This window comes from Varanus komodoensis, unplaced genomic scaffold (genome assembly GCF_004798865.1).
Source record: "Varanus komodoensis strain SLA01 unplaced genomic scaffold, ASM479886v1 scaffold27, whole genome shotgun sequence".
In the NCBI taxonomy this organism is placed as follows: domain Eukaryota; kingdom Metazoa; phylum Chordata; class Lepidosauria; order Squamata; family Varanidae; genus Varanus; species Varanus komodoensis.
Window position 1 is genome coordinate 6,567,401 of NW_025335701.1, and position 27,054 is coordinate 6,594,454.

General features: G+C 43.4%; 2 protein-coding genes across 5 annotated transcripts in view; one reads left to right on the forward strand and one right to left on the reverse strand.

Annotated features, from left to right (window-relative positions):
- Positions 1–1,018: 1,018 nt before the first annotated feature.
- On the reverse strand, positions 1,019–21,657 carry CMC2 (C-X9-C motif containing 2). 4 transcript variants are annotated; one of them, XM_044434236.1, is made up of 5 exons: positions 21,574–21,657; positions 14,062–14,153; positions 13,857–13,981; positions 2,366–2,437; positions 1,019–1,237 (listed from the first exon to the last, which is right to left on the reverse strand). In XM_044434236.1, the coding sequence occupies exons 3-5, from the start codon at positions 13,935–13,937 to the stop codon at positions 1,163–1,165; spliced, it is 228 nt and encodes a 75-aa protein (XP_044290171.1). In that variant the 5' UTR covers positions 13,938–13,981; positions 14,062–14,153; positions 21,574–21,657; the 3' UTR covers positions 1,019–1,162. The 4 variants fall into 4 exon arrangements, with proteins under 4 accessions (XP_044290171.1, XP_044290170.1, XP_044290172.1 ...); XM_044434235.1 differs by having other exon boundaries at positions 21,541–21,651; XM_044434237.1 differs by lacking the exon at positions 14,062–14,153 and having other exon boundaries at positions 21,541–21,649.
- A 194-nt stretch (positions 21,658–21,851) lies between these two features.
- The window catches only part of CENPN (centromere protein N), a 16,605-nt gene continuing 11,402 nt past the window's right edge, over positions 21,852–27,054 (forward strand). Inside the window, exons 1-3 of the mRNA XM_044434078.1 lie at positions 21,852–21,917; positions 23,268–23,448; positions 26,668–26,713. Of these exons, the coding sequence (XP_044290013.1) occupies positions 21,868–21,917; positions 23,268–23,448; positions 26,668–26,713 (277 nt within the window). The 5' untranslated portion in view covers positions 21,852–21,867. The remainder of the gene's footprint in view (positions 21,918–23,267; positions 23,449–26,667; positions 26,714–27,054) is intronic.

The window sequence follows — 27,054 nt, forward strand, 5'->3', positions numbered from 1 at the left end:
GAGCAGGAAAGCTCATGCTCTTCCTTTAAAACAAACCACAGTTCTCTGTTATGTTCTCTGTATTCAGGAAAACATGGCATATTCTTGAGTAATTAAACAAGGGTCAAACTATCATTTCAAAACCTGGTTTGTCAGCTAACCTTGGTTAGCACACACAAGTCCAGCTGTGAAGCTTTTGCCGTCTACTTCTTGTGGAAAGGAAGAGGAATGCACAAGCCAGAGGGGTACCATGGCTCATTCCTCACCATGTAAACAACCAGGTGCTGCCTATGCATAACGCTAACCCATGGTTTATTTAACCTAAGATTAACCCTCAGGTTGTGCCCTATCCAGGTTCACCTGCAGACTACGAAAGAAAAGGTGCTTTGCTTTGATCCCAGCTGGTTTCCCCTCCTCCTTTGGCTACACCCTCCCTGTATCCCATATGCCTTTGCAATGCTGTAATACTGGTGTAAATTGTTGGGCAACCACCACCCCAAGAGCGCAGGCTACAGGACAGCTGTTGTTTCTTGCCCCCCAATTCTGTAGCCTGGTGAAATCACCCGTGGACTAGAGCTCTGTGGAATCCATCCCTGCAGCGGCTGCAGACTTTCACACTCGGCACTGTCTTGGAAAGCGAGCCAAGCCAAGACGGACTCCACCAAATCCATGCTTGCAGAACAAAGGCTGCACAAGCTGAGGCTGCTGTGCATGGCACGGGAGAAGGCAGCTGCTTGCGCAGCGTTCATGCTGGGCTCAGCTCCTGGCAAGAGCGTCGCAACAATGGGCGTGCTCCCCAGGAACTTGGAATCATTGCTTGTCGACGCGGACTTTCACGATCAGAGGCAGCAGGTCGAGTCAAGGGGGATCAACCCCGGGAGAGCACCACTGGCCTCCTATCTTGCTTATGAGCTTCACATACAAAACTGGAAGCAGCATTAGATAAACTGTTGGTTTGAACCTAACAGGGCTCATCTCATGTTCTTAACTTGACCAAAGCAGTCAGATTGCATGTCAGAGCTACCATGAGCCAGTCATAGCCATTTTTATTACAATTTTTATTTTTTATTTGTATTACAGTATCCCTAATTATGATTATGTATTCATATTAAATAGTTTTCTGCATTAAAGTGCGATGTACCATCCTGTTTGTATGATCTGCCACCAGTCACAACACCAGCTGCTAGAGTTCAGGATTCTTCCATTTCTTTAGCCATTCCTCATGTTGTCGGAAATTCTTGGCTCTCTTTTCTTCATACTGGAAAGAAAACAAGGTGGTAGATGAACAACAAATAAGCCACATCACTGTAGTTAAAACACAGCATGAGATTTAATCACTCAAGGAAGGGAATAAATATTGTTGCTGTTTTCTAGATTGCCAATTAGATTTGGGTTGGGGAGAGGAGAGGAGAGTAGAGGAGAGGAGAGGAACTGAATTGCTGGCTAAGGTTATTATTTAACATAACCTCCCCAGCTACTCCATTTGGTTTTGGTTGAATACAGCAATCAAGAAACAAAAAACAAAAGTATTTCCTAAGACTTCAAGCAGATAAAAGGACTAGCAAACCACCTGAATGAAAGCCAAGCTAACCAGAAAGCCCATTTCCACAGCAGAAATGAGATGCAGCCAGTGTGAGATGCACAGAGAACTACCGAGGAGCACTGGAAATAACCAAGTGACTGAAGGCAAGAGAGGTGAAGCACCCCTGTCCCAGAGGCCAAATCCAGCCCCATACAGTTTTCCAGAAAGCTATTTTTCCCGGCTTCAGCCCCTCTCAGCTGCCTTCAGTACCTTCCCCAGCCACTCCTCATTTGACTCAACTTCTATGTAGTTTTTCTCCAGTCCAAACAGTCGAAATGCTTCTCCTAAGACTTAGTTGCTGGAAAAAAGGGGGCCATGGGCTTTAATAAGCTGATGCTTTTTGTATTTTCGGCCTCAACACTTTTGCCTTTTGCTCCCCTTCTCCCACCGGCCCCACAAAGCACTGACATGTGGTTCCCAAGGGCTCCTCCAAAACGGAATGGGGCCCTTGGGTTGAAAGCAGCTTCCCTGCAACAGCAAGCAACCTGTAGAGTCCAGAATTTCAGAATACATTTCCCATAAGCTCTGGCCAGCATGACCTATTATTATGGATTATGGGAACTGTAGTACAGAACATCTGAAGTGGGGTTGTACAACATCTGTCTCAATCACAGGGTGCCACAAGCATAGCAGAACATCTTATCTCTGGATGACGTTTCATAGTCAAAGCACAGAGGTGAGCATTGCTGAAAATTTCCAAGTCCTCAGCCTCCCATCATCTTCAGCTGGTGCAAGTCTAGGATTCATATAAAGAAATGTCACTGAATATGATCGTCATAAAGATTTCACCAGCTAGTGGCTTACCTCTTTCTTTAAGCATTTTTTCATTTCTCTGTCAAGATCACTGCAGTGCCCAAAAAATTTCAAGAAGTAGTGCTGGGAAAGAGAGAGGGACTTTGTGATGATAATGAAAAAGAGGAAACACACCTGATAGCAAGAGAGACTGATCAACAAAGGAGAGGACACAAGAGGAGTCGTGATTTTAATTCATAAGCTACTCTTTTATTCAGTTCAACGAACTATTATTGATCCTGATGGTTGGTTTTTGATTCTGTTTGGAAAATGCCTTAAGAAAGTAATGGCTTTAGTTAACGTGTAAAGGCCAAATAATGACTCTCCACATACATGTGGGCATGGTGAGCATGTGGTGAGCGGAGCTGACTGGAGCCGGGGGTCAGACTAGATGGCCCAGGAGGCCCCTTCTGACTCGCTCTGTTTTTCTGTTTCTATGTCCTGAACATTTTAGCAAATTGTTTGATAAGGCACATGATGCTGCAGGTTAATGAGAGCTATCTCCTCCCAGACAGCAAGGCACAATTTGCTAAGAGGCAAAACAATGCTAAGATTTGCATTTCAGGCTTATATGGCAGAATTCAGGCTGATCAAGTGGAAAATATTGCACACAGAAAAGAGAGACTATACATTTATACCTTCTGTACATCTTAATTCTTTCTGGCTGGATTACTTTTTGGTTTCCACATTTTCATTTTGCCAAATCAGAAACTGTAAGATTGAAATATTAATAATACTGGACTGTGCCACAGCTGGTTTGGGCCTGCCAGTTTCAGACTACTCTTGTTTGGCGCCTTAACGCTTCCTTGCTAAATGATGAGTTAAAAAAAAATCAGGTGCTTGTTGAGCTTCAAGAATATTTTGAAATCAATGAAAGAACAAGCAATTTATGCTGCACTGAATGCAAGGTTAGTAAAGCTTTCATATGGAGCTGAATTATTACCTATGTTTCCAGATAGGGAGGAAAGGATGATATGAAACAAGGAAACAGGAAGAGTAAAAGTGTAACAAAGAAAATTCCTGACCCAAAAGGAAGCGGTCCGAGATCAGATTGCAGGAGGGAAATGTCACGTAGACAAGACAGCAGTTCCCTTGCTCAGTGACCTCATGACTGTTCACAAACACATCCCGCATAGGAAATGAGCGCATTACAATTCACCTGGGAGGGACAAAGTGGGAGGGAAGAACAGGTATTGGAGTGGCACAGGAGAGGCGGACGGAAAAGACTGCCACCTCCCAGTGCCCTGGCCAATGCGGGGAGAAGAGGGCAGCAGTGGCTGGGGAAAGGCGTGAGGGTGGGATGTGGACATGTGCTCGGCAGGTTGGCAAGGGGAAGGAAACCCTTCTGACTCCCTTCATTGCAATAAAGTTTTTAAAAAGAACTCTCTGCTGCCTGGTGCGTTTGCTTTTCCGAGGGAAAGGAAAGAATGTAAAATAAATGTAAAAAGGAGCAACTAATAGTTCTAAGTGATAGGTTGAGAACACTTGTAAACTCCCTACCCCCAAAATTCACAATTTTAACAAAAGGTACAGCATGTTAAACATGAGTTGGATAAAATGTTTTCACAATAGGAATAATCTGCACTGGGTTGTTTACGACAGATATAATGAGAGAATATTGAATGGCCCAGTAAAATGTTGGCAAATCATCTTCGACTATTTGAAGTACTATATTGGCTATCAAAGATGATAGTGGCAAGATTCTAAGGACGTGTATCTAATTTTAAAGACAGGCATTTCCCATTTTTAACATTTTATTCAGAATTATGTTGCTGTGTCTGTAAAATATCAGAGCAGGACAACAATTCTTCCCCTCCTGCCCAGGTTAATTTTCCCTGACTAGGTATGTCACAAAGACATTATTTAATGGTGCCTTTGCAGATTGGTTAAATTAAACCTGGAAAACACCTGATCCAGATAGATTTCCAGTGGAGTGACTGAAAACATTTTCCAGCTTTCTCATTTCCAAACTTCACCACCTGTATATCTTTATTTCAGAATCCAGTTCTCTTTCATCAGCACTCAAAGATGCTTATACTACCTAATTCCTAATCCAGATAAAGATCACATCCACCAAAGTAGTACGTTGATTAATGGTGATATTAAAATACTAACTTCAATTCTGGCTAACAGACAACAAACAAGATTAGTCCAACCAGATCAAGACTGTTTATTTCAGAATTCTGTGTGTCTGTTCCAGCAGATGATGCCGATGATTTTGCACATTTATCTGGTTATTCTATTAACTGGTCCAAGTCAGAACTCATATCTACAGAAGGCAAAGTACCCCATACTTTGCTATTTAATTGGCAATTTAGATTTTGTGCTGAGTCTCTTACTATCTGGGAATACTTGTCCAAAGAGACTTCTCACAAATAAATAAGCTGAATTTGAGTAATTTGATTAATAAGATACCAAGGGCCATTGACAGATAGACATCTTTAAAGTAAGGTACCCTATAAAGTAGGGTAAACACACTTAAAATGAAGATAGTACCTCAAATTGTTTTATGCGGTATTCCTTTATCTATATCTGGCAACTATTTCTAGAATGTAATGCTTTGTTTTATAAATTTTATGGGGTTCCACTCCAGTGCAAATATCACTGAAAACAGTATGTGTGTGTGCGCTTTGATGAAAATTGGATATGGCCTCCCTGACCTTCCCTTGTACCATCCGGACTGCTTGTTGCTTTGCACTGGATTTTGGTGCTTTCAATTTAGATTAGATTCCTCTCCCTTGTCAGTTTTGGATTCTTAATTTCTAAGTCTTCTTCCCAAGAGGATCACATCATGCCAGATGCAGCAGCCAGAGAACTGTTGCAATTTCCATGTGAGATTTTCACCTACAAATTTAACCTTATGGAGGAATCCAGATGCGCGAGGAATCTATTTTGGGGTGGAAAGCCACCAGATTCCCTGGGCTTGGCTCCCCAGACTCCAGGCTGCTTTGCAGCAACCCTGAGTTGAGGTTCCTGGCAAGCTTGCCGGGAATCCAGCCCATGCCTCTGACGCATCCAGCACTGCTGTGAACAGCTGCACCGGCCAAAGCATGGCTTTCTGTTCTGTGTACCAATTATAAGGAGCCAGCAATGGATGTGTGGCAATACATACAACTGAAACGTTTGTGAGAATCCAGGTTTGGTCACACTGCTTTATGGCTTCAGGGCTGTGTTGCTAGAAGTGCTGACTGCAGCAAAATGGTTACATTGGTCCTCAGTCCATGATTATAAATGTTTTTTTATTACTCATTAAATATGACCCAAAGGGAATGAACCAAGAATGAAACAATGAACTGCAGCTCCTCATCTTGCCCGATCAATAGCGTGCTCCATTATGATCTATTTCACATGGAGTCATGAGTCATAAGCTACATTTAATTTAGCAAAAATGAGGTTTTGACAGTACTGGACACTGCAGCTTCTCTTTGATAGGGGTTTTGATAAGGGCTTAATTAAATCAACCAATTGTTTGAGGTGCAATTCTCCTAATCCATCTGTTCATCATATGTTTTGGCGATGTCTTAAGGCAGCTTCCTTTCCCTACAAAGGAATAATTCAGATAATTTGTGTCATGGCAAGTTCTTTAGTATTCATGTATACACACATTTTCTTGAATTATCTATCCATCTCCTGGAATTTAATGCAAGGTCAGCATGAATGGATTCTCCATTCCCTTTTGACAGCTAAAAGATTAATATTACAACACTGAAAAGATAAATGGGCCACCTGCAATAACACAATGGGTGGAGAATTTAATGAAACTTTAAATTTTGGCATGGGTGGCATTTAGGCATAATTTTCAAATGGATAAATATAAAGAAATTTGAGGAGCCTTTGAAGTTTAAAATCATTTTTAAGAACAATTGTATGTTCTGTTATATATATATATATTAACATAGTATATACTGCACAATACAAAATTAATAAAAAAGAAAGGAAATGACATAATTATAGCAAAATAAACATCCAATTATCAAAACCCACTGACATGCAACAAAACCATGCCTGTTGCCAGCAGTCAATAAACAGATGTTAAAATTAACACTAAACAAAGTTTTACAAACTTGTGTGGCATCTCCCATCTCCCATTTTGATAGCCAGACTCCGACAAATCATGCTTAGCTATTTTTAAGTGCAGGGTCTTTTGAATGACACCATATTGTCCCTACTAGTTTTGTAGCTATATCAGTACATCCACTGTCAAGAAACAGACTATTTTAGCAAAAATAACTGAGGACAGAATCCAATCCAATTGGCCCATAGCCTTCTGACATCAAAGGATTATGGGAATGCAATGGAGGCAGGAGGAGCAAAGAGCCGATGGTCGCTTCCTCCCTCCAGCTGATTTCCGCCATTTAGCTGAGGCACAGAAGGAGGCGCCACCAGGAACCTCGTCTCTTGTGGCCCCACGTCTTCTTCTCTCCCAGCCCTCCAGAATGCCCCCTAACCCTCATCTCTGAGGTTGTTCTTACTAGCACAGAGATGCAGCTGCTGTGATTCTTTCTGCTCCTCTTTCTGCCAGGGGAGCATTCAGAGAAGTCAGAGAAATTGCCTGACCTATAGCTGGGCCACTGAAAAGTTCTTGGGCTGGCTAGATGGGCTGCCCGGTATCCCAGGTCACATAGTAAGGGGGGATGACATTGTGTGTATGTTAGGGCTGAGGATTTAGAAGTTCCGATAATTTTTAGATTGATATTTATTCTGAATAGTGGTCCTTTTTAAAGAATCTTTGACTGAACCAGGAATGGATTTTAAGTTATGTCCCAAAATCAACTCCAAGGGAGCCAGGAGAAGACCGTCAAGCCAAGACAAACCTACTATTCAGTTGGCAGTCTATGAACAGTGGTCGGTATTCAGCTGGGAGAATGAATACAGTCATTTTCACTCAAAGAAGAAGCTGCATCAGTTTTGCCAGGTACAGATAAACCAACTAACAGCGCTTCCTATTTGGAAGTAAAACCTGGCAGGCCAGGATGTGATGACTTTTAATATGGATGTCTGAATAACTACCTCCAGAATCCAGGATTCCATACCTAACTCCATGAGCTCAGGGAGGTCTTCACCTCCTTGGACACCACTTCCAGGCCCACCTTCCACTGAGACAGAATGCCAACTCAGAGTGGATTCAAAAGCAGCATTTAACAAAGTGGCACAAAACAAAACTAGCTAAAAAAATCCCACTGGGCTGATGAAAGTTGTAGGCTAAAGCATCTCAGGAACTTTGTTGTTGTTGTTGTTGTTGTTAGTCGCAAAGTCATGTCCGACCCATCGCGACCCCATGGACAACATTCCTCCAGGCTCTCCTGTGCTCCACCATCCCCCGGAGTCCACTTAAGCTCACACCCCTGCTTCAGTGACTCCATCCAGCCACCTCATCCTCTGCCGTCCCTTCCTTCTTTTGCCTTCAATTGTTCCCAGCATTAGGCTCTTCTCCAGGGAGTCCTTCCTTCTCATTAGGTGGCCAAAGTATTTGCATTTCATCTTCAGTATCTGGCCTTCTAAAGAACAGTCAGGGTTGATCTCCTCTAGGACTGACCAATTTGATCGCCTTGCGGTCCACAGGACTCGCAGGAGTCTCCTCCAGCACCAGAATTCAAAGGCCTCAATCCTTCGGTGCTCAGCCTTCCTTATGGTCCAGCTTTCACAGCCATACATTGCAACTGGGAAAACCATAGCCTTGACTATACACACTTTTGTTGGCAGGGTGGTGTCTCTGCTTTTTAGTATGCTGTCTAGATTTGCCATAGCTCTCCTCCCCAGGAGCAAGCGTCTTTTAATTTCTTGGCTGCAGTCCCCATCTGTGGTGATCTTGGAGCCCAGGAAAGTAAAATCTGTCACTACGCCATTTCTTCCCCATCTATTTGCCAGGAAGTGAGAGGACCGGATGCCATGATCTTAGTTTTCTTAATGTTGAGTTTCAGGCCAACTTTTGCACTCTCCCCCTTCACCTGCATAAAGAGGCTCTTTAGTTCCTCTTCACTTTCTGCCATGAGAGTGGTATCATCTGCATATCTGCAGTTGTTGATATTTCTCCCAGCAATCTTAATTCCAACTGGTGATTCATCTAGCCTGGTCTTTCTCATGAAGTGCTCTGCATATAAATTAAATAGGCAGGGCGACAGTATACAGCCTTGCTGAACTCCTTTCTCAGTTTTGAACCAATCAGTGGTTCCGTGTCCAGTTCTCACTGTTGCTTCTTGACTTGCATATAGGTTTCTCAAGAGACAAATAAGATGGCCAGGTACTCCCATCTCTTTAAGAACTTGCCACAATTTGTTGTGATTCACACAATCAAAGGCCTTAGCGTAGTCAATGAAGCAGAAGTAGATGTTTTTCTGGAACTCCCTAGCTTTCTCCATGATTCAGCGTATGTTGGCAATTTGATCTCTAGTTCCTCTCCCTCTTTGAAATCCTGCCTGTACTTCTGGTAGTTCTCGGTCCACGTACTGCTGGAGCCTAGCTGGTAAGATTTTGAGCATAACTTTGCTAGCATGTGAAATGAGTGCAATGGTGCGGTAGTTTGAACGTTCTTTGACATTGCCCTTCTTTGGGATCGGAATGTAAACTGACCTTTTCCAATCCTGTGGCCACTGTTGAGTTTTCCAAATTTGCTGACATATTGAGTGTAGCACTTTTACTGAATCATCTTTTAAGATTTTGAATAGCTCAGCTGGAATACTGTCACCTCCACTACTTTTGTTGTTGCTCAGACTTCCTAAGGCCCATTTGACTTCACATTCCAGGATGTCTGGCTTGAGGTCAGTGATCACCCCATCATGGTTATCAGGGACATTAAGCTGTTTCTTGTATAGTTCTTCTGTGTAATCTTGCCACCTCTTCGTAATCTCTTCCGCCTCTGTTAGGTTCCTGCCATTTTGGTCCTTTATCATGCCCATCTTTGCATGAAACATTCCCTTCATATCTCCAATTTTCTTGAAGAGATCTCTGATCCTCCCTATTCTATTGTTTTCTTCTATTTCTTTGCACTGTTCATTTAAGAAGGCATTCTTATCTCCTCTAAGTATTCTTTGGAATTCTGCATTCAATTGGGTGTATCTTTCTCTTTCTCCCTTGCCTTTTGCTTCCCTTCTTTCCTCAGCTATTTGTAAAGCTTCCTCAGTCAGCCATTTTGCTTTCTTGCATTGCTTTTTCTTTGGGATGTTTTTAGTTGCTACCTCTTGTACAATGTTGCGAATCTCCATCCATAGTTCTTCAGGCACTCTGTCTATCAGATCTAATTCCTTAAATCTATTTGTCACCTCTACTGTATATTCATCAGGGATAGGATTTAGGTCATACCTGAGTGGCCTAGTGCTTTTCCCTACTTTCTTCAATTTAAGCCTAAATTTTGCAACCAGAAGCTCATGATCTGAGCCACATTCAGCTCCTGGTCTAGTTTTTCTGACTGTATAGAGCTTCTCCATCTTTGGCTGCAGAGCACATAGTCAATCTGATTTCTGTTCTGACCCTCTGGTGATATCCATGTGTAGAGTCGTCTCTTGGGTTGTTGGAAAATAGTGTTTGCTACGACCATCGTATTCTCTTGACAAAATTCTACCAGCCTGTGCCCTGCTTCATTTTGTACTCCAAGGCCAAACTTGCCTGTTATTCCGGTTATCTTTCGGCTTCTTACTTTAGCATTCCAATCCCCCCCATGATGATAAGGACATCATTTTTTGGTGTTAATTCTAGAAGGTGTTGTAGGCCTTCATAGGACTGGTCAACTTCAGCCTCTTCAGCACCAGTGGTTGGGGCATAGACTTGGACTATTGTGATGTTGAATGGTTTGCCTTGGATTCAAACTGAGATCATTCTGTCATTTTGGAGATTGTATCTCAGTACTGCTTTTCCTACTCTTTTATTGACTATGAAGGCTACTCCATTTCTTCTGAGGGATTCTTGCCCGCAGTAGTATACCTGATGGTCATCTGAATTAAAATCACCCATTCCTGTCCATTTTAGTTCACTGATTCCTAAGATGTCGATGTTCAGTCTTGTCATCTCTTGTTTGACCACGCCCAGCTTGCCTTGATTCATGGATCTTACATTCCAGGTTCCTATGGAGTATAGATCTTCGCAGCATCGGACTCTCACCACCAGATATATCTGCAACTGAGTGTCCTTTCGGCTTTGACCCAGTTGCTTCATTCTTTCTGGTGCTACTAGTACTAGCCCTCCGCTCTTCCCCAGTAGCATATTGGACACCTTCCGACCTGAGGGGCTCATCTTCCGGCGTCACATCTTTTTGCCTTTCGGTAACGTCCATGGGGTTTTCATGGCAAGGCTACTGGAGTGGGTTGCCATTTCCTTCTCCAGTGGATCATGTTTTGTCAGAGCTCTCTACTATGACCTGTCCATCTTGGGTGCCCCTGCACAGCATAGCTCATAGCTTCATTGAGCTACGCAAGCCCCTTCGCCACAGCAAGGCAGTGATCCATGAAGGAGTTTCAGGAACTACAAGTTGTCCATCCCTGATCTAGAGAAGCTTTTTGCATCTCCTCCTTCATTAAGAAACGGGAAGTTAGGGGGAGTGCAGAAGTTATTGCTTACTTCTTGAGCAAGTCATTGAATAATTCCCTCCCAATGCTAGTCATTTGCCTACTGTTATTGTACCTAGATGTTTCTTTAAGAGCCCGATTAATATGGGATTTTCATGGGTAGCAACATGTATTATATGACGATTCTCTTTTCTGACACCTGGCAGAGTCAGAGCAGACTTCCCAGCTGGTCTCGGGGCTGCAGACCAGGCAAATTCCCAGAAAGTGGCCAGTTAGAGTGAGCATAATGGAAGAGCTCAGGAGTTTGGCAACAGAGTTGTAACAGAAGAGAAAACAAAGGCAAAGCTGACTCGGCAATTAGCCTGTGAGGAAGACAGGACAACATGCTGGTCGTTCCAACACAAGAATGTAGTAGAATCAAAAAAAGGAGAGCAGGCTATGGACAGAAACAAACTCTCCAGTGCTGGTGATTTGCAAGCTTCATGCAATGTTAGTTTCTGGCCTGAGATCCAGAAGGCCTGTGCACCCAACAAGTGCGAGCTGGTTTCCCCGTGGGAGAAAGGGTGAGAGTCCAGGAGCAACGAGTTTCCACTCTCAACGGAATAAGGCAAAGGGTTCTTAGACAGAGCAGTGGAACTGCTGCTGAAGTACAAGATTTAGAAGTACAACACGCTGGGGCAGAAGAGGGGAATCCAGAGACAAGTGAAAATGAAGTCAAGGAAATGGTCTGGAAAGGAGTGACAGTTAAGAAGCAAAGACCTTGTTCCACCAAGCTAGTCTCAGGGAACAATACACTTCAAAAAGGAGTTGCTTGCCTTCTGGACACCTGGAGAGGTTTATGATCCTTTGCTGGGGTCCAACATGCCCCAGCTTTACATTTACATAAACACACAACACACTTGGAAAGCAAAAGGAAAGTTTTTTTGGAAGCAAATATAGAGCAGGTACAAACGCTTAACCCAGTGTGGTCTAGGCAGCAAATACTCCTACTGCATCCCAATCCTACGCTATTTATAAAGAGATAAAGAGCTCCTTTCGAATAGCCTTATAGATATCAAGCTGCTAAGAGGAAAAAGAGAGGGAGTCCCAGGTTCTGCATGGGGTTGCAACCCACATGAAGACTTTCCAGTGTGCTCTCTCCCTGGAAGATAGATCAGAGATAGGACTGAGAGGTTGCCAAAGCTCATACAGCCCACGGACAAGTATCCCAAGTGACGCTCTGGAGATGTCAGACTTTGAAGCTTTGGGAAGGAAACTCAAGGACTTTGAGGCCCAGGTAACTTCTCATCCATCCTTCTAGCACTTAGAAGAGGAACAGAAAGGAATGAAAAATACTCTGCCTGACTGTGAAGGTGGTGCCAGTGTGAGAGATCTGGATTATGAGACCATGGGTTGCACTTCCTGGAAGATCGATTGCTTTGAGAACACCATCCCCATGGCGAAGCAGAGCGGTGCCAGCATTGTATTGCGTGGATGGTTTAAGAACGCAATGGAAGAATACAATACTGGTAGAGCTGGAAGGCCTTTCAGTTCAACCCCCTGCTCTCCTTCCACATGTGGTCACCCATCCAGCTGCGGACCTGTACCTTTCCAGCTTAGCAAGGAATTTGCTCCCCCAGTTTTTCTGAACAGTAGCTGAAGAAGCCATGATAAGCAGCAAGGGCAGGGATACAGCCACCTGCAACTCAAGCACTGAGATGCAGGATTCTCAGCCGTGAATCTGATGCCAATATTCACCAATGGGAGCCTCCACAGACATGAGCACAGCATTTTCAGAAAGACCATTTGCTGGGATGGTTGTCATAATATCAGGCCTACAGCGTACTGGTTTGTGCTGAAGCATGCAACTGGGTCTGGTCCAGTTAGTTAAACGTGCTGTTGCTTAGAAGAAATGCCTTAAAAGTCAGTCCACAAGATGTAAGAAGGTGTGTTTCTGACACTGTCCTCTTCCCTTGCAAAGACAGGAACTAAGGACACAAAAACCAGCATGCACGGATGCTGCCTGACCTCTTTGCTGAGCACTGAATGATTTACCTGAAGTGAATGAGATAACAACCTTTGAGCACAGAAACATAGAAACTGAGTCAGAAGGGGCCTCCCGGGCCATCTAGTCTGACCCCTGGCTCCAGCCAGCTCCGCTCACGACATGCCCACCATGAGCATGTCCAGCCTATCCTTGAACACCCGCACCGATGGGGCCTCAACAACCTCTCATGGAAGCCCATTCCACATCCTCCGGGTCCTGACTGTCAGGAAGTGCTTCCTGGCATCTAAATGGAGCCTTGGCTCCCTGAGCTTTGCTCCATTGGAGCGCATCCTGCCTTCCTCTGCAGGGGAGAACAGGTCTACCCACCTCAGTGTGACACCCCCTCACATACCTGTATGTCGCCAACATACCCCCACCGAGTCTCCTCTTCTCCAGGCTGAAGAGACCCAGTTCCCTCAGTCTCGCCTCATACCCCATCCCCTGCAAACCGGCCACCAACCTTGTGGCCCTACGCTGCACTGACTTTAACCTGGCCATATCCTTCCTGTAATGAGGGGCCCAGAACTGAGCACAATACTCCAGTTGTGGGCACACCAGAGTCGTGTAGGGTGGTAGTAATACCCCTCTCAATCTAGAAGCCATGCTTCTGGCTATGCAACCAAGGGTGGCGTTCGCCCTCTTGACCGCAGCATCACACTGCTGACTCATGTTCAGCCTGCACTCAACCAGCACCCCATCATCATCTTTTGCCATCCACTGGGGTATAAACCAGGAGCAGGAGGAGGAGGAGGAACGTGGAGAGAGAGTCCCTCATCCACCCACATGCTGGACCACTGCTCCCTCTGCCAGCATTTTGCTCCTCAGGGAGATTTCAGTTATTTCACAGCATTACTGGCTGGAGATCCTCTCATCTACCTGTAGTAAGAAGATAGGTGAGCATAAGACGAGAGAGTAACTGTGGTAAGTGTCTTACTCCAGAAGACAACTTCAGGGCTTCGGGTTTCATTGCAACTCTTACCTCTTTGTGGCACTCCCTCAGCATCCGAATGACAACGTTGCATTCCTCAGTGTGCAAATGAGGAGCCAAGTGCGGGTGCATTGTGAGTTAAGGAGAGTTCATCAGAAAAATAAAAAGACTTCTACCTGTAAATATGGAGACCTTTTTTAATCCAGAGTAATGCTACTTTACCCTGTGTTTATTCATTAGTGACACATAATATTACCAGAATGAGAGTGGGGTTATAAAGTAAGGTTATCTTTAGCTCCTCCCCTGCAGTAAGTTGGAAATCTTGGGTCAGCTCATCAATCAGCAATCCTGTATGGATCAAAAAAGCATTTAGGGATTATTAGTGTATTATCATCATTCTGGAAAACAAATCAGAGCACTAGATTGGGGCACAGAAGACTGGGATTCAAATCCCCAATCAGCCATGAAGTTCATTGCATGACTTCAAGAGAGTCGTTTTAATCTAGTTCACACAGATTGCTAACCTAGGGTTTCTTTCATTCATACTCAATCCATGGTTTGCTGCCCTTCCTAAGGTTTTCCTGGCAGACAATTGAACAAGCTGTGGCTTGTTTCCCAATGCCTGTGCTGTTGGGTTCCCTCCTGCTCTGCCCATTCTCACCCTGTATCCCATATAGCTTTGCAGTGCTGAAGTACAGGTACGTACAGTACTTGTTCCACTGTCGTCCGCCACCTCTGTAAGCCTGGTGAACCAGGGCTTCTGGGTTCACACATAACAAACAGTCATGGTTTAACCGACCCACAGTTCAGAACCCAAATATCATGCCCTGCCCTGAGCAGGAGTCATCAGAGGCAGACAAGGGAAGAACCAGCACAGCAGTCCCTGCCTAGAGTCAGGCCATGCAGCTGATGCCGCAGCTGAGATCTAGAAGAGCAGCCCTGCCTCCCTTGGACTTCCCAAGGGCAAGAGGCAGACCAGAGGGAATTCACCCCTTGGAAAGGAGGAAGGTCAAGTCTGAGCAAAGGAGGTTCACACAGAAGGAACAGGGTGGGACCACCGTTAAAAGCAAGACAACCAACCTAATTAGTCACCTGTCCAGACTTAACAGCTACCTGTAAATGGATCCATCCAGAGCCTGTTTTCTGTTGCAGACAATGGCATTTCAACCAGCGCTTGCCCAGATGTTTAGGACTGGACAGATTCCTGGATATTTGACTACCCACCTGGACCACTCTCTTAAACAGCACTACCTGGCCTGGATGCTTGGCAGGACAAATTCTATGGCCTGACCTCTGGACTGGACTAGACTGGACTGGTTTCTCTCTTTGGTTACTTCCTGAAGATACATCAGCCTGAACTTGGAACTTCTGACACAGGAGCAAGATACCAACTACAAATCATGGGTTCTCTTTCTGGATTGTTCATGATTAACAAATCATGGCTTATTAGCGTGGTCAGTTCTGCAACATTATAAACCAGAATTCAACAATGAATACCATGGGTAAGCATTAAGTGGGAACCCAGCCTCTCTCACTGCCTTATAGGTATTGGAATAAGGACAAAGTGAGGAGTGATGGAGAACCATTCACAGTCCCCTTCACCACCACGACCTTTCCACATTCTGCTATATTACAACCTAGAACTGACATGGTTTAATTGACATTGCTATTATTTGATGTGCACAACACACTTGACACTGTGAAGGTACAAAATATATTTACTGTGGCATAAAAACTGAGTAAAGGAAACCAAACTGGCACTTACTGGTTATAAGTATTCTTGCCCCTCATACAGATTTATTTGTACCATGTTTAAATTTATTTTAATACTTTTCAACACGAATACATTAAAGCAAAATAAAATAAATCCAAATTAATACATATTAACAGATAATCCCTCCCCAGTTTAATCCATGTTAATTTGTCCTATTTCATTCCTTTTTAATCTTTTCCAAGTCTCAGAATTTTCCATAAGCTTCTTCCAAAATTATTCTATTCAAACCCTTCTCCTTATAATCTATATATTTTCACCAGTCCTTCCAAGAAGCTGTTTTCTTTATTCTTTTGTACACTCTTAACTTCTGTGTCAACCTTTCATCAATTGCTATATACCATATCTTCTTTTTCCACCTAGATACTGTCAGCATCTGATCTGTCTTCCAATTATTTGCTATTAATTCAGCTATCAAGAAAGCAACTCATTTCCCCTTTTATTTCTCTTTCACAAATGTTCAATACATCTGAGTCTGGTGTTCTACATATTGCTTGTTCAGTAACTTTTTCTATTTCTTTAAATATTCTATACCAAAACTCACTTTCCTGCATTCCCACACATGTGCATTTGTGTCCCATTAATTCCACATCCTTTCCAACACAGAGATAAATTCCTGCTTATTTATGCCAATTTCTCCGGTGTCAAGTACAATTTCTATCCCCTTTTTTAGTCAATAACAACCATATCTTGTGTTTGATCATAATTTTATATAATTTAGATATTATGTCTTCATCTCCATAGTCATATTTATCTATTTGCCTTACTATCTCTCTAGTTCTAGTAAAATTGCTGACATGCATCCATAATAACCATGATAGCCCCTTATTTCTCACTCAGTTATTCCATATCTCATGTTATATGGTAGTGCTCTTTATAAAAAATTCTCACTCGACTCAAACCTATTTCTTTCAACATAGTTTTCCCAACCAGTATCCTTTTTATATTATAGCGGATAATTCCTGGCATTCACTTGTTTCCTAAAATGCCGTACTTTTAATAATCCTTTTATTGCACTTCCTTTATTTCTTATTTGTTCTTTACAGACTTTTAAATATAAAACATATTCTGTATTTCTTCTTGTAATTCCCTTTCTATTTCTATCCAATGTACTTGCACCCCTTCCTTCATTATGGTTATATGTCTTAACTGATAGGCAGCAGAATATGTTTTTAAATGTGGCATACTCCATCTGCCTTCTGGCAAAAATCTGTATCTAAAAATACGGGTATTCATGATCTTTCACTCTTAATGTTTTTACTGTCAATTTAGTCATACTTTAAACTTTTCCTGTGGAATTTCTTTCAGAAGTACCTTAAAAAGATAGGTAAGTTTTGTTAATACCGTTTTATAATCATAATCTGAGAACCAGTGTGGTGTGAAGTTAACTGGGACTCAGGTGATCTGGGTTCGAGTCCTGCTCAGCCATGGAGCCAACTGGGTGACTTTGGGCCAGTCACTGAATCTCAGCCCAACCTACCTCACAGGGTTGTTGGTGGGGGGGGGTGGCATTTAGTCCACTCTGTTCAGCTGCCTTCCTAGAGTTTTGTGTTTGGTTTTGAACTGCCAAGGAGTTGCAGTAAGTACAGCAATCAGTGCTCCAAAAAGAAACTGCAAAAAGTGTGAGGCGAAATCACACTCTTAGGGAAGGCTGGAGAGTGAGGGGAGTGTTGAAAAAGTGGAGGGAATTGAAAAAAATGTCTGTTCAACACTTAAAAGTGACACAATGACCCAATCCTGAAGGGGAGATATTGTCCCCTCACCCTGCCTGAGGTGCAGCCACTTTTGCCACTACTTTCTGTGTTTTTCAATCAAAAACTTGAGATCTGATTCCTGGAAACTGCGCGAATTAGCCTATATGCAGCCTTGGCCTGTCAGTTTCTATGTGTGCTCCCTTATCAGTTGAAACACACAACACAATTGACCAGGCAAGAGTAGGTGCCTGGACTCTGCAAGAACACACAAAATCAACAAAGAAAAAGAATATGAACACGTTTGCAAAGTTGTCTAGGACTGAAAAAGATAACTTTAAAATCTAACTTACATGTAAAATTAATTAAACTAAATTAATAAATTTATTTATTTAATTTAATTAATGAATTCCAAAGACATGTGGACATTGGTGGAGGGGCAGGTCTTGATGCTGAGGTCAAATGGCTTACTAGCCAATTCCCTTAGTACTTGACATAATTGCTCTTCCTGGTTCAGATAACATGACAACCATTCATGAATTGAACAATACCTAGAACATGAGTTGCATTAAGAAACAGGGAACACAAGTATGCTGGGGGTGTGTGGTCAAAATCATAGAATCGTAGAATAGTAGAGCTAGAAGAGACCATGAAGGCCATCGGGTCTAACCCTCTGCGGTTGCAGGCCACCAATTTACACCATCCCACTCAAAAGAACATCACAGTTTATTCAGACATACAGGAAATACATGCAGCATATAGCTAGCACCCCCCGCCCCCCGCCCGGCAAAGGGACTACCAAGATGCCAGGAAGCACTTCCTGATGGTTATATGGAATGGGTTTCCATGGGAGGTGGCTGAAGCCCCATCGGTGCAGGTGTTCAAGGACAGGCTGAACATGCACATGGTGGGCATGCCATAAGCGGAGTCAGCTGGAGCTGAGGGTCAGACTAGATGGCCCTGGCAGTCCCTCCTGACTAACTTTGTTTCTGTGTTTCTAAGTTTTCTGTAAAACCACACTAGCTTCTTCTGAGATCTTCTACCCTTTTTTCAGGCTCTGAGGCAGCTTCAGGGCTCCATCTACTGGCTAAGCACCAGAATAACAGCCATGGAAGTTGCAGGATTAGTCTGACAATCCACTGCAGCTGCCAAGGCCCTCATGAGCACCACCCAGGAGCCCTGAGGGAAGAGCTATGTAAGAACTGGCTTTCCTGGGTGTTACTGGCTGAATTCCTGCTTTACTCTTACTCCCTCGAGGGTGGACACTCCAGTGCTCTCACATTTCCTTCCAGCAAGGCTATGAGCTTGCAATTGTTGCCTGTGTACGCCATGCTGACCTCAGGCAAGAACACAAACATTGCCCAGACCCTGCAGGTCACCGCCACTGGGGAGTCATCTTGGCCCATAGCCTCTACTTCCTTTCTGCGTCGACCTTGCTGGCTGTGTTGCAAGCAACCTGTGCGTTCTCTGGTCTTCCCTGAAGGTCACTGGCCAAGTCCCCTTTGCCACTACCTTTGTCTCCTCTTGCACTGCAACTCCCTCTCACTAGGATCACTTGCTCTCTGGGAGCTCGCTTGCTTGTCTAGAATAGTCCCTAGACCAGCTGGGGCAGCTTCCTCTGCTCTGCCTAGCTAAGAGCCAGGGACCAGAACGACACGTCCCCTCCCATACAGCTGCTGAGAGTATTTATTTATTTATTTATTTAGAAAATTTCTATGCCGTCCCATTCGCCGAAGCCTCGGGGCGGCTCACAAAATTAGGCCACTCCCTTGGAGTTGCAGCTCTCAGGAGCACAGGGTGAGTTATTCACAAAATGACCAGTAAACACAGGCAAACCGGCATGGCTTAAGGAACAGTATTGTGAGCAAGAGCCAAGAACAAACCATCCAATCTCAGAGTTCTCTGTTCCAACATGCATTTTACAGAAAGCAAACTGATGAGGCTCAAGGAGAAGCAGCTTGGCAGAGAGGGGTCTGAATCAGCACACTAGTGCTAGAAGCTACTGCCCTGTTTGCCACATGCCAACTTCTCTGGGTTTTTTAATTTCAATTTTTATTTTAATATGAGTGGAAGGGAGCCTGCATGTGTCCATGGACACTCTGTTACGACTAGTCAGCACAGAAAACAGAGCAGAAGAAGACAAAATCAGTGCAAAAATTAGACCAGATGGTGTGTCTGAGGGCTACATTCTAGACTCAGTCTTACAGAATGCCTACTCGATTAATTAGTTACTGGAAGTTGCACTGGATTTATAACTGTACAGCTCCTAGCAGTGATTAATTCATTTAGTTTAGTCCATCTTGTAATTAGTTCTAAGTTCTATATATGCACGCATGCACAGTAACATTAAGTTTGCAAATGTTTGGAAATAAAGAGTTAAATAAAAATTGTTCAGAAATAACGTCCGCCTAGTGCTGTCATTATTTGTTTTTCAGCACCAGACCAAGACCTTTTTATTTAAAAGTTATTTTAATTGTTAATTGACTATTTATTGGGTTTTATATTGTGCCGAGATGTCTCCGAATTTTAAGGCTAGTTGTGTGTATTGTGTCTGTTTTGTAAGCTGCCCCGAGGCTCTTTGCGAATGGGGCAGCATATAAATGTTTTAAATAAATAAATAATAAACTCATAGGAAAGGATGGGGAGGGCTCTCAATGGAAAAGAAATTCTTCTGAAATAAATATTGAGCTTCAAAACACAAGAATAATATAGAAATTGGAAAAACAGAGCAAGTGCTCTGGAAGAGAAGTTGGCTGAAAAATTGCTGAGCAAACACCATTATGATCTAAAGCCGCTACTTGGAAAAAAGCATTAAAGATTAATCCCATTATTAAAACACCATATCAGGTAGTGCAGGGCATCAAGCTAGTTGCCTCCATCTCAGATTTATGTATTGGAAAGCTAGTTGGCTTACATGCATATCTCTTGCTAATGTTTAACAGGATTAACAAGTCAGCAAAGATCATGATATTCTGTGTTGCATTTATGTGGAAACTGGCTCCTTCTGCTGCAGTTGTGCTTCTCCATTTAATCTAGGGGTCTGTCAGCCTTGCGGACCAAATTCCAATTAACCGCATGTCAGTGCTGGGTATGGCCAAAGACAAGTGGGGCAGACCTGTCTGAGCAACTGAAACAATCATGTCTACATTCAACTTTGAATTCAATTTTGCTATTATTTACAAACACATGCTGCAAGGTCACTGTGAATATTAAGAACATCGATATATAGATAATACATGTTGCATGGATAACATAACACATGCAAATAATTTTTAGCTCTCTCCCTTGACTTAAAATCACAGAATAGTAAATTTGGAAGGCCATCAGGTCCAGCCCCCTGCTAGTGCAGGACACCACATTACACCATCCCACTCAGATGGCTGTCTCTAGTCTGGGAGAGCCCATTGCTTCTCCAGGCAACTGGTTCCACTGTTGTCTTGCTCTGACGGTGAGGAAGCTTTTCCTGATGTCCAGCCTGAATCTCGGTTGTTGTAGCTTGAGCTGATTATTTCGTGTCCTGCACTCTGGCACCAGCAAGAAGAGATCTTGACCTTCCTCTCCGTGACAGCCTTTGAGGGACTTCTAGAGGGATATCATGTCCCCCCTCAGTCTCCTCTTCTCAAGGCTGAACATGCCCAGTTCTTTCAGTCTCTCCTCACAGGGCAGTGTCTCCAAACCCTGGGTCATTTCTGTTGCCCTCCTCTGGACTCAGAAGTTTTCTGCATCTTTCTTAAGTCTAGATGCCCAGAAATGGCCACAGTATTCCAGATGAGGTCTGACTAGTGTTGAGTATAGTGGAACTAGGACTTCAGTGCTTTGGAAGTGACAGGTCTGTTGATGCAGCCCGAAACTGCGTTTCCCTTTCTGCAGTTGGATCACACTGTTGCCTCACATTTAGCCTGTGATCTACAACAACCCCAAGATCCTTCTCCTCTGCAGGACCGTTCGGTCAAGCGTTCCCCGTTTTGCAGCGCTGCTTTCGGTTTCTCGTTCCTGGCAAGAACAAGGGACGCGGCATTTGCCCCTCTAGATTCCCACTCTTTTGCCCCCTGCCCCGCATTCTGCCCTATCGAGATCTTTTCTCTGCCCTCCAAGGATTCTGCTATTCCACCCAGCTTGGTGTCGTCTGCAAATTTAATTAACTTTCCTGGTACTTCCTCATTGAAGTCCTTAATACAAAGTGGACGAGCGCCGGTCCCAAGACTGAACCTGCGGCGCTGGTCGCCTCCACCAGGAGGCACACAGCTCCTGGGCTTCCCCGCTTCCCACCTACCTCGCTTTTCACACAACCTCACGAAAGGCGTACCCTTAACGCTTGTGTCGTGCACAGCCCACCCTGTCGCGGGCACAAAATTACCGCCGGCAGCCTTTCGAGGCTCTGGACTACAACTCCCGGCATGCCGCGGCAAGGTCGGGAGGCGCTTGCGCGGGAGGGCTGTTACCTACGCCGAGCACTGCGCAGCCGCCCTCCCGGGCGGCGCCCCGCCCTCCGCGCGGATTGGCCGGCCGGCGGAGCAGGCGGGCACGGATTGGGCCGTTCGAAGCTGAGCCGCGGCGGCTCCCTGAGGCGGCGGAGACCGTGAGGAGAAGGGGCGGCCGGATGGCGAAGCGGCGCGCGCGGGACGGCTGCGGCCGGAGCCCTCCGTCCAGGTGAGTCGCGCGGGGCGAAGGCGAGCCGGGGCCGAGCAGCAAGGGGCGGACGGGGAGCGCTCTCTTAGGCGCCGCCCTGCGCGCGCCTGGCGCGGAGTGCCCGCCCCCAACAGAGCAGAGATGCGCGGGTCGCTCTTCCTCGCGGCAGCCCGCCTTCCCTGTGGCGCCTGCACAACAACCCTGCGAGGTAGAGCGTGGAGTACCGAGGCAGCGTGGCCGCTCACCGGTGAGAGTGAGTGGGGAGCTTGGTTGTGGTGCTTTGCGCTTGCACCGGCACTGCTATGACGTTCATAAACCCCAGCTAGCGTGGCCTGAAGCAGACACAGTAAGCGCTAAAGGAGTGCAGCTCAGGCATGCTTTGCAGATTTGTTGTACGTTTGTGTTGGTACCAAGATGGACCTACCCCATCCAGATATCATGCAGACGTGTAGAGAGTAGAGCTCCCTGGCAATCCATTTCTGAGGATTATCATGAGATTTGTAATTAAGTAACTGTAATGTAGAGAGAAATTTGGGTATCTATGATTTTGATAATATTAGTAATCATATTATGGAAAATGCTCTACTTGCTTTAAATCTTGCTGCCCTACAGCTTTAAATGTCATTCAAAGCAAACAAAAGACTCAAACGTTTTAGCCAGTCTTTGTTCAGAATGTCACAGTCCATCTGTTCTAATGTTGTCATATGCTTTTAAGCTGATCTAGCCAGAATTGTGCAGAACGCCCATTTTCATACATCGTAAGCCAGAATTCTGAAAAACCTGTTCTGTATGAGTCACCCGGCTAGTGCGTGTTGCCTGATCACATCATGGGTCTTCTGTCTGTGGTTCACTGTGATGTATGAACCAGGAATTCTGATTGTCACTCCCTAGATGAGCCAGAATCATAAGCCACAAACAAACCATAGCTTATGACTCTGGCTTGCCAAGGGAGAAACAATCCAGAGTACCTGGTTCACATGTCATAGCAGCAAACCACAAACTGAAGGTCTTTTGGTTGTTTACTCACTCCTTACTTGCAGGAGGGCCCAAGTGGCAGCAGCTGAGCAGCATTTTCTGTCAGTGTCAGAATTCTGACTTCCTGGTATGTTGCCCCATCGTTCAAATGTGGATGTGATGTTTATTATTGTTATTAGGATTGACAGTTCTATACAGCCTGTAGCTGAAGCCTTCTGAGTGGTTCACAACATTTCAGTCACCCATCCAGATTTCAGCCAGCTTACACAACTGCTTTACAATACTCATCACATGTCTTGAATTACTATCTAAATAACTCAACATTAAATTTAACTTTTTTACTGTATAATGAGATGTGGGTTTTTTGAGGGAAAAATTCCATGTTTTATTTTGAAGGGTCTTCATTATGGATGAGACAGTCACTGAATATATTAGGAGAACTGTGCTGCGAATCCCACGTTCTGAAACAGGAAAAATGCTGACTGCATGGGGGTTTTTGTCTGAGGCCCAGCTTCAGTCTTTAAACATTCATCAGTTAAAAGAAAACTTGTCTCAAGACGTAGTTCAGCTTTGTGAGGTGAGAACAAATTTTTGAAAGTGCGTTGTGAAACTTGTATGAAAGTTTTTATGTCATCCCTTAGTTCATAAGACATTCTTGATGCATAGGCTCTTATAGACATGTGTTGTAGCAAAGGTATTAAAAATATTGGGTGGGAAACATTATTGGCGGCCTACTATTTTAAGTCTGCTTTTACTATAATCTGCAAGGTTTCCATTCATCCCTTAAAAACTGGAACTTACTAGCCCAGTTCACATGTCACAATAACCTGGAATTATTTAAAATGCTATGTTATTGCAAGCATATCATGTTTAGTGCATGTTTGTGGGAGCAGCCAAGCAATCCAGGGACAGCTTTGGCTTGTTGGGAGGAAGACACTGATTTTCACATCATGATAACATGTCCTAGCTATGTTCACCGAGCAAAACAAAACCTGGGTTAAGTGTAGACTGGAACACTTACTTTAATCTTACTTCAGTTGTAATACTTGAAATATTTAATATAGTAAAATCAATTGTAAATTGCACAGTTGGCCCATTTGATTCTCTTTGTTAGCTAGATTAGCACTTAATCTTCCTTAAAGAGGATGCATAAGAGTGTGGGACAGGGACTCAGGAGGTCCGGGTTCTAGTCTGCACTCAGTCCCTGGATGATTTGGGGTCAGTTACAAATTCTCAGCCAACTTACCTCACCAGGCTTACCGTACCTTGTTGTGAGGAGGGGGAAGAGAATGATGTAAGCTGCCTTGGTCAAGTGCAGGAAAAAAGAGGGAATAGAAATATTATAAAAGAGACGATCAACTGACTTATTTTTGGAGGTGATAGTTGCATATTTTCTTGCTATGGAAATATCTCTAATGGAAAAGCCATCAAAGCAAAGGGAATAGGTTGTATTCCTCTGAGATAAGGGAAGGGGGCAGACTTGTCTGTGTGCACATGGCTGAGTGTAAATGAACTGTATCTTGAACTGATCTTGAATTGTACAGAAAAGGCACCTTTTGGAGTTGAAAGAACTTTCTAGTCAGCTAGTATGGAATAGCAGATCTGCTGCTCAGTAGGAATACAAGGTATTTTCCTCCACATCTTTAGATGTCCTAGAAAGCAAACTCATTTAGCATATTTATGTTACTTCGTTTAGTAAAAACAAAGTATCCCTTATTATCTTGGGCTTGCTTATGACTTACCCTTCCATGAATCCACACTTCCCTTGGCCTTTCAAGCACAAATTCTGATGGGAAGGACGGAGTGCCTGGGACCAGCAAATATACCCTATGTTATCTTGGTCCTATATTGCTTTATGATGCTATCTGAACTTTACTGCATTGCTAAAAGAATTATCCTGTGAGTTGATGCATGCCTGTTCGTTGCTTGTAAACAAACACAATTTGTGTGATTGCATGACATCATTGCTGATCCCAGGTGGCTTCATCTAGTAAGGCATCAGCTGAAGCTTCCAATTTTCTGGCTTTGTGGAACTTGAGCCAACATGAGATAGTCTTAAACTAGCAGGGTTTTTATCATGGGATGTCCTTTGTTTTTATAAAGTACATACATTTATTATTGTGTTAACACATCTATGTAATTAACTGAGCAGATATGTATAAATGACAATCCTTGTATATTCAGAACAACATACTCTGAGTAAGTCTGTATTGGATTTCAACATTGCCTTTCCTTTTCTTCCTCCACCACCAACCTAGAATGATTCCTTCAGCCTTCAAAATTACTTCACACTTACCTTGACATGTTCCCTGCTACTCCCTGCCTAATATCAGATGCTGACAAGAATGTACATTCAAAACATTGGGATACACTGGCAGCATTCTTGCTTCAGAGTAAACCTGAGCATGGCCAACATAGTTTTGCCTGCAGTTGCCCAGCATAGACTTTCATGGGGCAGGAAAAGCTGAGAATTTTTAAACCACTGCTCAGAATGTCACCAAACCAATGAAAGGCATGCCATCACAGCAAGACTTAATATAATGCATCTATAGTTTTCCCCAAAATTTGAAACAAATATAATATAGCTTGAGTAAAAATATAAATGTGTCAGTTTTCAGTACTTATTAACTTGCTATATCTGTGATAATAACAGGATGAAATTAAGGCAGTTTAATTTGGACTTCCTATAGGTAGACTTCCTATAGGTGTCATTTTTACATACACTAGGACAGTGATGGCAAACCTATGTCACACATGCTACAGCGGGCACACAGAGCCCTCTCTGTCGGCACACGAGCCAAGTTGCCCCAGCAGCCAAGCATTGGATAACAGCACACATAGGGGCCATGCGCATGCTCGGAAAGGAGTAGCAGTGCCAGGCAATGACGTCATGAGCTGCGACTCGTCCGAGCTTTTGCATGGCCGGTCACTGCGCTGCCAAGGAGAGAGAGAGAGAGAGAGATTTGCTTGGACAGGCTGTGAGTTTTAATATATTCATTTTTATTAACACAAGATTTTAGCTTTGAGTTTTCTTATGAAAAATTGAAATTTAATATCTAAGATTTAGCAAAGGGATGTTCTAATTAATGTATATTTGAATCTGCAGCATCATATTCAGGTTTTATTGCAGTGTTGGCACTTTGCAATAAATGTGGGTTTTGGGTTGCAGTTTGGGCACTCGGTCTCTAAAAGGTTCGCCATCGCTGCACTAGGACTTTGATGCTTAGATTGACAGAACCTTTACATTGGAAAAAATGACATCCACTAAGTTTCCATTACACTAAAAAATTATGATTATCACTTGAGTTTGTTACACAGGCTTTGTATTATAATATTAAGTGATAACCATTGCTTCAATTATAGTTAATGGCTTTTTGATCTTTTGATTGCCCGTGGAACATTTTGTACCAAATCAACAGAATTTGGCACATGAAGGTTGTATCATAGTTTACCAGAATTTTTCATTATATATGTTGAAGTGTATCTACAGCCAAAATAAAAATTAAAGAATTCTATCACAGCGTGGGGCAACCAGCACCTTGTTGAAATTTGTTAAATGTTTTACAGAAAATAGTGGAGTAGACCAAACTTTTGGGATGGGGGTGGTCATGCCCCCGCATGATAGGAAAATGTGGAGGAACTGTAGGCACATTTCAATGTGTAGAATTTCATCACCTTTATGCTATAAGAAGTCCTGATGCCTCTTAAAAATATGCAATTATCTTGAACAGTGTTGATTTTTAGGAATGAATATATTGTATTAAAATTCTCATGAGTTGTTCATTCTATCCTAAAGGAAAATTGCGCAACCATCAAGCATGCAGCCAATCTAGACATAATTTGTAAGTAAAGTGCTGGTTTTGAAACATTATAGTTATTGTAAAGAATGTGATTTTATTTTGTTAAAAATAATTAAGTACTATTTCAGATAAGCCCTTATCACTTCCTTTTGATGAGATTGACATGTGTCTAGTCCATCATATAACTTTACCTACAAAACGAAACAGGTCCAGTTTCATTTGTGAAGTAATATAATAATCTTAAGGATGCCAGCACGCTCTCTTTCCATCCTGATTTTTACTTTATTTCTCTTAAGATTTAAAAAATGCAATTAACTGGCAAACTGAAGTACTGTCTTTCAGCAGCATCTTTATCTGGTTCAGAAGAGGGTTTTTTTTTTTTA